General features: G+C 38.8%; 2 protein-coding genes across 2 annotated transcripts; both read left to right on the top strand.

The window, feature by feature from the left end:
* The first annotated feature begins 1,130 nt into the window (after positions 1-1,130).
* LOC117629678 (pyrophosphate-energized vacuolar membrane proton pump 1-like) lies at positions 1,131-5,178 on the top strand. The gene is made up of 8 exons (XM_034362244.1): positions 1,131-1,590; positions 2,199-2,773; positions 2,938-3,317; positions 3,423-3,509; positions 3,642-3,972; positions 4,059-4,469; positions 4,554-4,613; positions 4,699-5,178. Exons 1-8 carry the CDS (start codon positions 1,362-1,364, stop codon positions 4,903-4,905), a joined length of 2,280 nt encoding a protein of 759 aa, XP_034218135.1. The 5' UTR covers positions 1,131-1,361; the 3' UTR covers positions 4,906-5,178.
* A 1,120-nt stretch (positions 5,179-6,298) lies between these two features.
* LOC117629681 (calreticulin) lies at positions 6,299-9,904 on the top strand. Its single transcript, XM_034362246.1, has 13 exons — positions 6,299-6,492; positions 7,498-7,605; positions 7,725-7,917; positions 8,015-8,273; positions 8,362-8,418; positions 8,495-8,542; positions 8,625-8,711; positions 8,794-8,919; positions 9,009-9,104; positions 9,188-9,235; positions 9,342-9,371; positions 9,459-9,560; positions 9,650-9,904. The coding sequence occupies exons 1-13, from the start codon at positions 6,393-6,395 to the stop codon at positions 9,659-9,661; spliced, it is 1,266 nt and encodes a 421-aa protein (XP_034218137.1). The 5' UTR covers positions 6,299-6,392; the 3' UTR covers positions 9,662-9,904.
* Positions 9,905-15,722: the final 5,818 nt, after the last annotated feature.

The raw sequence follows: 15,722 nt of genomic DNA on the forward strand, positions 1-15,722 counted from the left end.
TCTCTGCACATTTTTATCATTATCTTACCAAAGAAAGGTATAGTGGTCATGAAGGTAGAAAAGTCCAATCAGTATTTTCAGCCCGTTGAGCTCCACGTGTCAATTCTAAGTGTGAATGCGTGGCAAACTCATCTTGGTCACAATATTATAATTATAATTTTGTTTTAATCATTGGCAATCTCAAAGACTTTAAAGACGCTACGAAAAGATTTTGTAGAATACAATCAAAGACTTATTTTTGTCATACTGTATGATGTATCAAGTTTAGGTAGAGGCTACGAGAAGGAAAGGAAATTTCGCAACAAGATTTTTGGATAATTTTGTTGACTTTTTATTTTTTTAGGTACAAATGTTTCTTTACTGCAATTTGAATTTATTTGGAATTCAAGTTAGCATCACATTATGCATTAAAATACAATTGCGTACGCAGGAAATAAAGCTGCCATAAGAAAATGGTAAAAATAATCCTTCTTTTTGTATTTGTTTCATATGCCACCGACAACAAACCAACCGTCCTGATATTTCCTGCAAAATCATAATTTCAATCCCTAATTACCAACACCAATTTACTTAAGTTCAATCCCAATCAACATAATTTAAATGTTTCCTCTGATGTCAAATCAAATAAAGGTACAACTTTACATTAACATGAAAAGAAGAAGATAAATGCAAACTCATCAGTGTAGTGGTTTAGAGTATTTACTTCTTTAGATAAGGTTCAGAGTTGGAGTTTTAGCATTCGTGTTATGTGTGTGAGTTTAATATGCTATCGCTCCTTTCAATAGGAAATGACTCTTTTAAAAATAAAAAAAAAATAAAAAAAAGAAGATAAACGTTCTGGACAAAAAAGTAATTTTATTAAACTTGGGGCAGAAACTACTACATAAAAAGCCATTCAACTTTCACTAAAAAAAACACCTTCACCCCAAAGACCTTCTAGGCCTCCTTCCTTTGAACAAGAAAATTGTGATTTACAGAGTAATTATTGAGCTTGTGTTTATCCATGGGGCTGGTGCTGATTTGGCCAACTCTATCCATCCATCAATGAGAAAAAGTATTGTCCTTTGGGATAGAGACGTCTCAGACACAACATCTACCTATTAATCAAAACAACCAGTTGTGCTCAGTCCAAGGTTAAGAAGAATCTACCCCAAGCCTCACCTGCCTTTCAAACCAGCCAGCTTTATGGACTCCAATGGCCATGCAATGCAAACCCACTAAGATATTATGATCATTTGGATAATGCAAATCTAGATTAAGAGGCTGAAGTTCAAAACCCAGCTTTGTTTGCTTCTTTGCCATATATATTTGTGCATGCTCAGAAAGCTAAAAGGAACCATTTGTCTTTGGAGTTTTTGGAAATGGGTTTGCTAAGTGAAGGCCTAACTCAGCTTCTGATCCCTTTGGCTGCTCTTGTTGGACTTGCTTTTGCTTTGCTTCAGTGGTTTTTGGTCTCAAGGGTGAAGGTCTCTGGTAGCTATGGTGAGGGGAATGGCTATAAGGACAAGTTGATTGGAGAAGCAGAAGAGGGTGTTGACAGCCTTGGGGTTACCATCAAGGTTGCTGAAATTCAAAATGCCATTTCTATTGGTAAGCTCTCTCTCTCTCTCTCTCCCTCTCTATGTTCTTTGATATTTGTGCTTTAAATCATCTGCTTAAGATGGTTATGCTCAAGGGGATCTAGTTCTTAAAACTGTTTTACTTTTTTTTTTTCCCTATTTCATACCACTGAATATAAGATGATGCATCCTAGCATGTCCATTTTTATGAAAAGTTTCTTTAAGAAATCATGTCAGTGAAGTTTCTTGGTTGCTGCTCTTTTGTGACAGTAAATTCTTCTATGCTCCTAAACATTCTTGGACTTACCCCTTTTTTTTTGGATGTGGACATGAATTTCTATACATCTAAATATTGTATTTACTCTCTTGTTGTTTGATCCTTGAGATAATTCCAGAAACTTATAAAAAAACAGTAGAAAAAATGTTCAAGAGGGAATTTCCTTAGTTTGTCTTTTGTGCAATGTTTTTTTCCTTTTAATTTGTTGCCATACTTTTAGTTTATACATGTTAATGGTTCCAAAACAATTTTAGTATGGACTCATTGTTCTCTCAAAAGTATTTGTTATCCTCCTTGTACTAAACTATGATACAAGTTATTTGTGCAGTTAAATCTGACTTTGATTTGTATATTGTTCCTAGGGGCGACCTCTTTTCTGTTTACCCAATACAGATACCTTAGCATCTTCGTGGGTGTATTTAGTGCCATAATCTTCCTCTTCCTTGGTTCAGTGAAGGGTTTTAGTACCAAAAGTGAACCTTGCACATATAACACAGGCAATACATGTAAACCAGCATTAGCCAATGCCTTGTTTACTACTATTGCCTTCTTGCTCGGCGCTCTTACCTCAGTCCTCTCTGGTTTTTTTGGGATGAAGATTGCAACATATGCCAATGCCAGAACAACTCTAGAAGCAAGGAGGGGTGTCGGGAAGGCTTTCATTACCGCTTTTCGCTCTGGTGCTGTGATGGGATTCCTTCTTGCTGCCAACGGCCTTTTGGTGCTGTATATCACTATCAATCTATTTAAGTTGTATTATGGGGATGACTGGGAAGGACTGTATGAGTCAATTACTGGCTATGGACTTGGAGGTTCTTCAATGGCACTCTTTGGAAGAGTTGGGGGAGGTATATACACAAAAGCAGCTGATGTTGGTGCTGATCTTGTCGGGAAGGTTGAACGAAATATCCCTGAAGATGATCCGCGAAACCCGGCTGTAAGTTCCTACATCTCCCTTTTGTACTTTGCTTGTTTGCTCATTTCTTTTAGAACTTTCCATTGTAGTGCATGACTTTGACAAATTTAGTATCAAGTTACTATTTTTGGGTGCAGGGAATTGATTAGTTTTAATCATTCACAAATTTTGTGTTTCTTTTTCAGGTTATTGCAGACAATGTGGGTGACAATGTAGGAGACATTGCAGGGATGGGATCTGACCTATTCGGATCTTATGCCGAATCATCTTGTGCAGCATTGTTTGTTGCATCCATCTCATCCTTTGGTATCAGTCATGACTACACAGCCATGTCATATCCATTGATCATAAGCTCAATGGGGATTGTGGTTTGTCTGATAACAACCCTTTTTGCAACTGATCTGTTTGAAATCAAGAAAGTGAGTGAGATCGAACCGTCCTTGAAGCGACAACTTCTTATCTCAACAGTTTTAATGACTGCTGGGATCGCCGCGGTCACTTTTGTAGCTTTACCATCAGAATTCACTCTCTTCAGCTTTGGAACCAATAAGGCTGTCAAGAACTGGTATGCCTCTTTTCATCCCCAATTTCTGTTTTCTTCCCCGGGTATCTTTAATTCGTGTCCCCGTAACATTTAATATTCTCTATTTGAATTACATGTGAGCTGCAGGTACCTCTTCTTTTGTGTAGCAATTGGCTTGTGGGCTGGTCTTGTTATTGGATATACTACAGAATACTACACTAGCAATGCTTACAGGTGAGCCATTTTCCCAGTTCATTTACTCTTTCCTGGTCTTCATAATGACTACATATATTTTCAATGCCATGCTAAATCATATTGCAGCAAATCAAATCTCTGATGCTTATTACTACCGTGTTTGGTTTGCAGTCCAGTGCAGGATGTGGCAGATTCTTGTAGGACTGGTGCAGCAACAAACGTGATTTTTGGGCTGGCTCTGGGTTACAAATCAGTCATCATTCCTGTATTTGCCATTGCCTTTGCTATATACGTTAGCTTTAGCTTGGCCGCCATGTATGGAATTGCTGTGGCTGCGTTGGGAATGCTCAGTACTATCTCCACAGGTCTTGCAATTGATGCTTATGGCCCAATAAGTGACAATGCTGGTGGGATTGCAGAAATGGCAGGTATGAGCCATGAGATACGCGAAAGAACAGATGCTTTAGATGCTGCTGGAAACACAACTGCAGCTATTGGCAAGGTAAAACAAACAGTCGGGAGATTAGGTCTTGAGTTTGATGATTTGTATCCCTTCTTTCATTTGACATATTTTCCTTTATGTATCAGGGTTTTGCTATTGGATCAGCCGCTCTTGTTTCTCTTGCTTTGTTTGGTGCCTATGTTAGCAGAGCAGGCATAGAGACTGTTGATGTGCTGACCCCAAAAGTCTTCATTGGCTTGCTTGTGGGAGCTATGCTTCCATACTGGTTTTCAGCCATGACAATGAAGAGCGTGGGAAGTGCAGCACTCAAAATGGTCGAAGAGGTTCGCAGACAATTCAATACAATTCCAGGCCTCATGGAAGGAACAGCGAAGCCAGATTACGCAACATGTGTCAAGATTTCCACTGATGCTTCCCTCAAGGAGATGATCCCGCCCGGCGCTTTGGTCATGCTTACGCCACTCATTGCCGGGACCTTCTTTGGAGTAGAAACTCTTGCTGGGATCCTTGCTGGTTCACTTGTTTCTGGCGTGCAGGTAAAGCTTTAGCGACAGGTTTTCAATTTCTTAGTCTTCCTGATCAGTTTTCCTTAAGTGCGTCCCTTTCGTTTTCTATCACAGATTGCCATTTCAGCTTCGAACACCGGTGGTGCATGGGATAATGCAAAGAAATACATAGAGGCAAGCTTTTGTTCTTGCAACTTTTGATTTAAAACAGCTCTTTGATTTGTGTTGGTTCTGATATCTTGCCTTGATATGCCTGTAGGCTGGTGCTTCTGAACATGCTAAATCACTAGGTCCTAAGGGTTCTGATCCTCACAAGGCGGCCGTGATAGGCGACACAATCGGAGACCCCCTCAAGGACACTTCTGGTCCTTCACTCAACATTCTTATCAAGCTCATGGCAGTTGAGTCCTTGGTGTTTGCTCCATTCTTTGCAGCTCATGGAGGCGTGCTCTTCAAATGGCTTTGAAATCTGGAGCTGTAAAAAACACCATCAGTTTAACCTCCGGTATATAAATTCACTGGTTTGAGCAGTAAAATGTCAAATGGAGCTTCACTCTAATCAGTACTTTCATGATGTAAAGTAGAAGCTACATAATTCCCAATTTTACTTTGAACTAAATAATATATGTATCCCTACTGAATTTTGCCATTTCTAGATCATCCATTTTTATCATTATATTTCTGTTGGTATAATGAGTTACCATGTTCTTCAAATACTCAAATGCAGAAATTCTCTCTCTATCTACTCTGTAAAAGACTAAAAACATTTATTTTGAAAGCAAGAGGGAGGAGAAAAGCAAATACCATTTGTGTGCAAACCATAATTAGTGGGGGGTTTTGAGTGGCTTCCAATCTAAGCATCCAGAGAATTGCACAGCAGAAACAAAATGAGTGCCGGCCCACTATCAAGATTCAAGCCTACCAATGTTTATCTTTTAGTACGGTGCTATGTGCTTTTTCCTATGTGTTTGTCCTAAGCAAAGTCACAATGCGAATATATTTTGGAATATATAAATCAATTGCTGCCCAAGAGTAGATATAAAAGGAGAATTTTACTTTTCCTTCATAATAAAGTTCTTTTACCAAATCATTCGAATCCTGGGCACAAAAGGATTGACAATCCGACACCTTATTTTGATCAACTAATCTAACCATATATGTTTTGCTTTACTTTTATTAATTGGTCACAATCCTATACATAATCATATCATTATTCGTGATCTGAAAAATAAATGACTGAGATATCTTATATCCAATTACAGATTCAAACTTACAAACTATGCATTGAATTGTGATCCAGGCTCAAACATTGCAGTGTGGCCTAAGACTTTGATATTCACAATGTTGTGTACAAAGACAATGGAATTTGTCCTATAAGACAAATCACGGTCCAATTAAGAAAAGTTGAATATAAAATAATAATAAAAAAAATCCGGCCCTTTGTTCCTCAGAAGAGCTTAATCTGAATTAGTCCTGGTTTTAACCTAATCTTAACCTAACCATAATCTCCTATTAATTTCCAGAGGCCAATCCCATAAAAATTAAATTAAAAGGATAATAACGTCATTAATATGCCTTACTGTTACTGGCCAGTGGCTACACACAACTACACCTCAAAGTTACCAAACCAATCAGGGTTGGCAACTTTCTGTACTACATGGGTAGTTTCGTAAACTCAGAGTCGATGCCAATCTACGTGTCGCATCCAATTGCCACAGTCGATACTTCGGAGAAGGTCCAATTAGATCTCGCCACATCACAACAATGACAACCTGTGATGATGTGGCGGACTATGGTTAGTCCACGTCATCCAACGAGGGCTCTAACCCGAAGCAAAAACCCACTGTTTAACCACTGCAGGTTAAACCAAGTAAGTAGACCTATATAACAGCCTCCAGAGATCGAGCTCTCTCATCACACTCGGTAGCTCTGCAACTCTCAGTGGGTGAAAAGATGGCGTTTAGGGTTCCAAACTCTAGCTTGCTGTCCCTGATCCTCCTCTCTCTCCTAGCTATCGCCTCCGCCAAGGTCTTCTTCGAAGAACGCTTCGAGGGTATAACTATACATCTCTTTCTGTTTCTCACTCTGTATCTGTAGGTGTATGGACGTATGCGCTCAGTGTTTGATTGCATTTTCACTGTTTTAGGGTATAATTGGGTTGAATCCAATGTCATTTCTGGAGGATCGGTGTTGTATATGAGTTTGCAACTCGATCTGATTGCTTTTTGGATAATGTTTATTTAAATGCGTCAGTGTGAGTTGAATTTACTAATTTGAAATGGATCTGTGGGAATCTTGACATATTGTTGAATTTTGAGTTTCAGTTGTGGTTTTTGGTTATGTTTCTAATAGAAATGTTTGGTTGTATATGTATGTGCGCATGTGTGGCTATATAATTTCTATGCATGTGTATATGCATATAGTCAATGTCAGCATTGCAGTGTTTGCAGAATGAAAGTGAGGTTTAGGGTTTTTCCTGAATCAATATAAATGGGATTGGATGGAGAAAATCAATAATTCTAATGTTTCTAGTCCAATTTCTGTTCGAGAATGTGGCATTCTTTGTTTGCACTGTGTAGTCTCACAAGGTGTTTACAATCCATGTATACCATATGAATTGGGACAGATGATTAAAGCTAAATCCTGTACATGCTGTTAAAATTGATATTCTAGTGTTGCTCTAGCTATGTATTGCCTTGAGGCTCGTGTCTTTCTGTTGTTGAACTTGTCAATTACCTGCGAATGTTGCAATCGTGCCTGATTTTGATGAGTAGAGCTCGAAAGGCGGACAGATTTTTGGCAGTGGTATAGTATGATGAATACTCTGTCTTAGTCGAATTGACATGGATGTAGTGTCAACTAGTAACATTTCTTGGTCAACTAGTTTTCCAATTGACTTTACAAAAAAAAAAAAATTGAAGCTTATTTCTAGTGTGCATGTGAAATGTCTACTTCTCTGGTTCTTTATTTTTCTCTGTTTCCATTTATCTTTTTTCTAGTTCTGTTATTCTGATTCCCTTTTATTTCTTTTTCTTATACTATTTGGAAAATCCTAAAGACGGATGGGATAAACGTTGGGTTACTTCCGAGTGGAAGAAAGAGGAGAACCTGGCTGGTGAATGGAACTACACCTCTGGAAAATGGAATGGAGACCCTAATGACAAAGGTATCCGTTTATAACCAATACTGATTCTTTACTGTGTTCCTTTCTTGATTTAAAAAAATATATATATTTTGATGCCTATCCTGATGACCATTTTCAATGACTCTGACATCTTGGTACAGGTATCCAAACAAGTGAGGACTACAGGTTCTATGCCATATCAGCTGAGTTCCCTGAATTCAGCAACAAGGATAAGACACTCGTGTTTCAATTTTCTGTGAAGCATGAGCAGAAACTTGACTGTGGTGGTGGCTACATCAAGCTACTCAGTGGTGATGTTGATCAGAAGAAATTTGGCGGTGATACCCCATACAGGCTAGTGATATCCATATTTGTCTGATGATTTTGTTTTCTTTGCCTCAATTTCTTTACCTCATTGTTGATTTGGTATATAAACTTTTGTTGTTTGCAGTATCATGTTTGGGCCAGATATCTGCGGATACAGCACCAAGAAAGTGCATGCAATTCTTAACTACAATAATACAAATAACTTGATCAAGAAGGATGTTCCTTGTGAGACTGACCAACTCACTCATGTCTATACTTTTATCATCCGTCCAGATGCTACCTACACCATCCTTATTGACAATGCTGAGAAACAAACTGGTAGCCTCTACAGCGATTGGGATCTTCTGCCTGCAAAGAAAATCAAGGATCCCGAGGCCAAGAAAGTAATTACCTTTAATTGAATTGTTGAGACGTCAATTAACTAATCATGACTGAAGTGTTGAATAAGTATTGACTATTTAATATTGACAGCCTGAAGATTGGGAAGACCAAGAATACATCCCTGACCCTGAAGATAAGAAGCCAGAGGTAGTCACAATTTCTTTATACTTCTTACCTCCTGAATGCACACCCTAAACCCTAGACTCATATTGTCTATTTGTAGGGGTATGATGACATTCCCAAGGAAATAGCCGATTCCGATGCCAAGAAGGTATTGGTTTAACTTCGAATTTCAAAATACTACACATATGCGGGAGCACTTTTGTTGCTCACTAACTGTCTTGGTGTTTCAGCCTGAAGACTGGGATGATGAGGAAGATGGTGAATGGACTGCCCCAACCATTCCCAACCCTGAGTACAAGGGTGAATGGAAGCCAAAGGTTTGTGGAATTGTGGTTTGTATAATAGCTTGTAATGCAACTTGTGAACACTTGTTCATAATTTTTCTCCACCACTATGCAGAAAATCAAGAACCCCAACTTCAAGGGAAAGTGGAAGGCACCATTGATTGACAACCCAGAATTCAAGGATGACCCTGAGCTGTATGTTTACCCCAACTTGAAGTATGTCGGAATCGAATTGTGGCAGGTAATTTCGTCTGTTACATTTTGTTTGCTATTGTTGGTCCCAACCCATGTTACTCAAATTCTGATTAGGCAAAATGTGTAATGTGCCAGGTGAAATCTGGAACCCTGTTTGACAACATTTTGATCACTGATGAGCCGGAGTATGCAAAGCAGTTGGCTGAGGAAACATGGGGCAAACAGAAAGATGTATGCCATCTAATAGACCTTTTGCTTAGCTCCTTAAAAGTATATTCATTTTAGATGTCTGATTGAGTTCCATGCAATTTCAGGCCGAGAAGGCAGCATTCGAGGAGCTGGAGAAGAAGCTGCAGGAGGAGGTACCTCTCTTTGCCTCTGACGTTCATGGAGTACAAAACTATTTAAACAATTAGGAATCGTGTGGTTTTCATCTTTATTAACTTGTTACCTTAATCCTTTTACCAGGAATCAAAAGAAGACCCAGTTGATTCTGATGTAAGCATTCAAAACTGCCACCCGAGAGTTTAGATCTTTCATTTTTGTTTTCCATGGTCCCTTAACAGCTTCAGCGTGTTTTTTCAGGCCGAGGACGACGATGCTGACGCCGAAGATGGAGAAGAATCTGATTCCGAATCGAAACCAGACTCAACTGAAGAGAGTGCCGAAACTGAGGCTGAGAAACATGTAGGTTTTCTTTCCTCTTGCTGTTAATGAACTAACCATATTCCTAGTGTGTTTACTGATCGTATGTGTCTTGCGCTTTGGATTTTCAGGATGAACTGTAGGGAGGGAGCATCGCAAAGTTCTAGAGATAAGCTTGGGATGTTTTTTCGTCTTATTTTTTAGCTGTAGAACCTCTTAGAGGGAACAGATATTGCTAAAAGTTGCATGCCAAACTGCTTTAGCTGCTGATGTCTTAATCTTATTTAGCTGTTTGAGCGATGGGAACAAATTGATGAGATGTGTTTTTCATAATCACATTCATAAGCATAATTTAAACAAATGTTTTTGAATACCTTTAAAATCAATATTTTCCTTGGTTTATCTTTATATTTTGCAATTTTCTTTGATGGATATGACCCCTAAGAGCATCTCCAAGGGAAGAGGCAAATGAAATTGGCAAAATTGTACTATAATAACCTGTTGGGGAGAGGTGTGTATATTTTACCTACCCATTTGTATCTTCCTTGGAGTATGAAAATACTAATGTGACAAAGCAAATGAGGTCGGTCTACTCTTTTGCCATACCTTGGAGATGCTGTAAGAAAAAGGCTGATTGTATTGCCAAATTAAATTGTTAGAAAAATTCAGGTGCTAGAATTTTGTGATAGTGACATTACGCGATGTGATTTTATGAAATCCCTTTCCGCTCTAGCTAGAATAATGAGCTGTGATTAAGACTGGTTCAATTTGAATTCGTCTGAAGTACCAACATGAATTTTTTAGTTTAAATTTGTGGGTTAGGTTGGGTAAGGTATGAATAGAGTTTGGTGAGAAATTATTCATTCGCTTGAATTTGAGTTGGGGTTAGTTGGGAACTTGGGATTTGGGCAACTCCTGTTTAGGTTAAACCTGTCAAAATTCACAACCCAATTACTAAAACTCGTAAAGTTACTGGTTCAAATGCATTCCTGGAAATGAATGAAGTCTTACCAGTGGGGATAACAGACAGTCCAAATAAGGAAGTGATCTGCCTAAATGAGGGGTTTCTGTTGCTTTAAGATCAGCACTTGATAAAACTTCAGAAGAGGAGTCTCTCTCTCTAGCATCACTACTTTTTCTTAAATGATCCATGCAAAGAACTTCAACATCCATTTTAGTTCCAGCGGCAGCAGATCCAGCACGATCATATGTAAAATCAATGATCCGTAGCAAAGAAATTAGATCGGTGATTACAAATTACATACACAGAAATGAAAGAATGCACATAATAGTGGAGTCAGTCAGCCACTCGAGGGCAACTAAGCACTAACAATGATGCACCTTTTATTCAAACCTTGTTTTTATACACATGTATTATTATAGATAAGATTAGTTCATGAAATGTAATTGAAAGGTCTCAGTCAAATAGAACTAGCACTAGGCTTCAAGTAGAAAAATAGAACTGCAAATTGTAATATCAAGCAAATAGACATGGGAGACATTATCTGAAAGATTTACAAATCAACGGAAACTAACAAAACCAGCCTTGAGCCACCGATATTTAAGCAAAAACCTTTATACTTTAATGGTGAAAATGACTACGAGAGGTGCTAAAATGAATAAACATAGCACGTAACAGAGACAAATCAAAACAAGACATAAACAAAAAGAACAGAAAAGATAAAGAGCTAATGCAAATAGCACTTTGTGATAACACCACCTCCATGAGACTTACTTGGCCAAGAGCCACCATTGTGATAACTCCATGAAACTTCTCTGGGTTATCTGTTATTGTTCGGAAATCTTCTTTACAAGTTAAACCCTTGAACACACTCTCTCATATTGTTAATATTACGGAATAAATGGCCCAGGCGGGCGCTAGGCGGGCTAGGCAGTCTAGGCGGTCACTAGGCAGGTGCTAGGCGGTCTAGGCGGTCGCTAGGCAGGCTCTAAGCTGTCTAGGCGGTTGCTAGGCTGTCTAGGCGGGCTAGGCTGGGGCTAGGAGAGCTAGGCGGTCACTAGGCGGGCGCTAGGCGGTCTAGGGGGTCTAGGTGGGCACTAAGAGGTCTAGGCGGGCGCTAGGTGGGCTAGGCGGGCTAGGCAGTCTAGGCGGTTGCTAGGCGGTCACTAGGTGGCCGCTAGGATCATCAATGGTGAAAAGTTGAAACGCGGTGTATTGGTAGGGAAAATAGGAGGGCTTTGTAGCACGCCACGGCCAATTTGGAGACTTGACGAGTGTTACTATCAGCAAGACAACAACAACAAACCCTGCTCTGAATTTCTCCCACAACTCTTCAGAATTTCATCCAGTTTTGGGATCAGACAATAATTCTTCGGAATTTTACGACGATGATGACAATGACGAAGAAGATGGTGGTGGCTGGGAGAGTGGTACAGTTTAAAATATTCTATTTAAATAGTATAGCCGAACGGCTATAATTTTAACATATTCTATTTATAGAGTATAGCCGGCCGGCTATACGTTTAGAATATTTTTTTATATTCGGCTATACTCTTTAACACATTCCATTTATAGAGTCTAGCCGCGCGGCTATACTGTTAGATATTCTATTTATAGTAGCCGGGCGGCTATACTTTCATCTGAGAGTTTAGTCCAACCAAATTCTCTATCTCCCTCTCTCTCTCTCTCTCTCTCAAATACGAAGAAAATGGCGAAAGGCGAACGCAGGGTGTTGTTGGTATTGGGGGACTACGTGGAAGACTACGAGGCGATGGTTCCATTTTAAGCACTGCAAGAACATGGAGTGTCCGTTGATGCCGTCTGTCCTGGCAAGAAAGCTGGTGATATCTGTCGCACAGCCATTCATCAACTTTCTCCTGCTCACCAGGTCACCCACCTCTGCTACTTTTGCCTTTTCCTTTTTCTATTTTTAATGAAAATCGTTTTCTTTAGCCTCATTACATCACTTGAGCACTGTGAAGTGGTCTTTTCCATGCTCTGTAATTAAGCACACTCAATTAGATTGAAGATTGAATGCTTAATTCACTTGAATTTGTAAACCTAAAACAAGAAATTTGTCTCAAAGATGGAAGTGCTTACAATTCTCACATATGGGATTATGTTGCCTCCTCTAAAATTTGAAATCTGTTGGGACTGGAAATTAGTTTGTCAAGTTTATGAACGAACATCACGCTTTCAAGTTTAGTTTTTTGCATCAGCCAATCTTTGGTAGCCTTAATTATAGACAAAATGAATAAGTTTTATTGTTGATTAGAGCCACTCTATTAGATTGATAAATAGCAATCCGTAGGTTATAGTTCTAGGTTGTGTGGACAGCGAGACTAAAGTAAGCTCAAACAAGAACACATGTTAGGAGTTTTGTTAGAGTGCTTGCTCATTCATTATGAGCTAGAGAACCAACCTGTATTGAGCTTGAGTTCTGGGGACAAGACAGTGTGAACAAATTCTTGGCTCCAACGTCACTGCGTACACCATATTCAATAAACAAAATTGCATTAGTGCCCTCGTCTCTAAGTGAAAATAATCTGATAATGGGCTACCTAGGTTTGCTGAATCGTGATCTGTGTTTAATTTACAAACTTCAAATGCTACATGTCTTTCTGGTCCCCCTTTGTTTTAATATGTTTTTTTGTGTTCTGTATTTTTTTTTCTTTGGTTGCAGACAATGTTTTCTAAGGCAAGGCGTATAGGCGAGGTGTTTTTAGTAGTACTACGCGAGGCGTAAGCCTTGAAGCATTGAGACGTAAGCCTTTTGAACATTAAATTATTTTAATGAGAAAAATTTATGAATAATACAATACGATTAAATTGTACAACTAATTCTTATTCAACCATAACAATCTTTTAAATATAAGCAAATATAAGTACTAATTATCATTCAAAACATAAAATATTTATTCAACATCAAAACAAAAACATAATTCACTCATCCCACTCCTCAACACTAATATCATTCAAACTAGCATCACTATCATATTGATCAACTGTATCAATATGAAAAGGATATTTCCCACTATCAAATGTTGAAGGATCTTTATCTATCTCATCATCTTCATCCATAAGCATCGCTCTTATGGACTTGCTTTTGACTTTCCTCTTACTTGTACATATGTACACATGAACAATGAATTAAAATTATAAAATTTAGTGGTAATGAATTAAACACTAATTGTAACTTTCACTCCATGATTTACTTTCCATAGGTTTTGCCATCTTTTCCCCTTTTTGAAGCTAACGAGGAAAGAAGAACATCATCGTCAATAATAAGATCATCATCAATATAGGATCTTAAGTTCTAGAATGGACAATAGGCTCTTGAGTCCTAACATGAACATTCCCTCGCTCTTGAGTCCTAGGATCACCAATAGGCTCCACATAAATAGGCACTCGAGTATGTAGATCAGTTTCATAAGGTTCAGTGGGCATATTTCTGATGACATCAACATCATATAATTCTTGAGAATTAAGCCAAGTAAGATCAGTTGGTAGAATTGGTTCTTCAACCTCAGCTATCCATTCATCATCGGACTCAATTTCATTCACCAATATTGGATCAATCTTTGACCTCCTTCTAATACTTCTCTCTCTTAGTGCCGTATTATACTTCACATATACTAGAGCATTGAGCTTTTGATGTTCAAGTCTGTTTCTTTTCTTTGTATGAATCTAAAATGAATATAAACATACAAAATTAGATTTAGAAGCATCAAAATTTGAACAATAAATTAATAGAAGAACTTTACCTGCTCAAATGTGCTCCAATTCCTCTCACACCCAGATGCACTACAAGTAAGGCTAAGGACCCGAATAGCAAACTTCGTCAACTCAGGTGTGTCCCTTCCAAAACGCTTCCACCAATTTGCTAAAAAAAACAAAACAAATCCATCTAATTAAGTTTAACATTTATTTCAAGTGTTCATTATACTCGAATGAAAATGAAAAAGTAAAGATTATAACGTGGAGTTCGTAGTTTCCTTGAATTCACAGCAAGACGACTTCCAAACTCTCCTTTTGCCTAATCATACAAGTCCAACTGGATATCAGCACCATACGATCCTCAAAAGACAACATCTTAGTCATGCAACTTGCAGACTTATTCTTAATCACGTGGTCACAATTTCGTGCTCAATGCAACATTTGATGACATTGAATTTAACAAATATGATGGATTAATAATACCAGGAGGATGGGCACCTGAATATCTTGCTGTGGATGCGTCGGTTTTAGAATTGGTGAGAAAGTTTTCTGACTCCTGAAAGCCAATTGCTTCAGTTTGCCATGGGAAACTTGTCCTAGCAGCTGCAGGCTCGGTTAAAGGTAGGAAGTGTATGACCTTCCCAGTTGTCAAACCTGTACTTGTTGCTGTAGGTGCTTATTGGGTGGAACCCGAGACCTTGTTGGCGTGTGTTGTTGATGGTAATATAATTACTAGGGCTACATATGAAGGCCATCCTGAGTTATTTAGGTTTTTTGTGAAGGCACTAGGAGGTAACATATGAAAGAGGGGATGAAGACCCAAGAAGAACAGAAGCATATGAAATAGGGGATGGAGTGGAAACCAACATGCTATAAGTGGGCCGGCGAGAGAATTAAGGAGCCTCGAGGGATACCGGCACCAATGAATATATCCAACCCTAAAAAAAGAGGATCGATTCCTACGTTGTCGGGAACACATCATTTAGTACGAGCCTTAAGTATCTTGTAGCTCGGTAGGACACCACCAGACTTGGACCAAATCTCGTGGCTCGACATGAAAATAGCAAAGATGAAAATAGTACTTACTAGGTGGTGGCAAGAACAAGAGCCCTTCAGCAGAGTTCTCAGACGCACAGAACACTTTCCTCTCCCTTCGCGCCTAGAGCTTATATATGAAGAACAAAAGCAAAGTATAAACGGTTTTACGAATGAATGTATCCCTATTGACCGACCTTTTATAGCATGGGGCGAAGATTGGGAAATAATTCACAGAAGTCACGGGAAGAAGTTTTTCAAAAGCAAAGATAAGGTTCTATGTGGCCAGCTCGGATATTTGCCTTAGGCTCTGGCAACAAAGCCTGGTCTGATATGACCAATCGAAATTATTTCTACCCAACGCATGCGCTTCCATGACAGAAAGCTGCACGCACTTCAACAAAAACTAAAGAAGAGCAATAGATGTAAGCAATAAGTGGTGCAAGGTAGTAAGTACACCTACAGAGATAGGCTTGTTCACCCCCTTACAC

This window comes from Prunus dulcis, chromosome 6 (assembly GCF_902201215.1).
Source record: "Prunus dulcis chromosome 6, ALMONDv2, whole genome shotgun sequence".
Lineage (NCBI taxonomy): Eukaryota > Viridiplantae > Streptophyta > Magnoliopsida > Rosales > Rosaceae > Prunus > Prunus dulcis.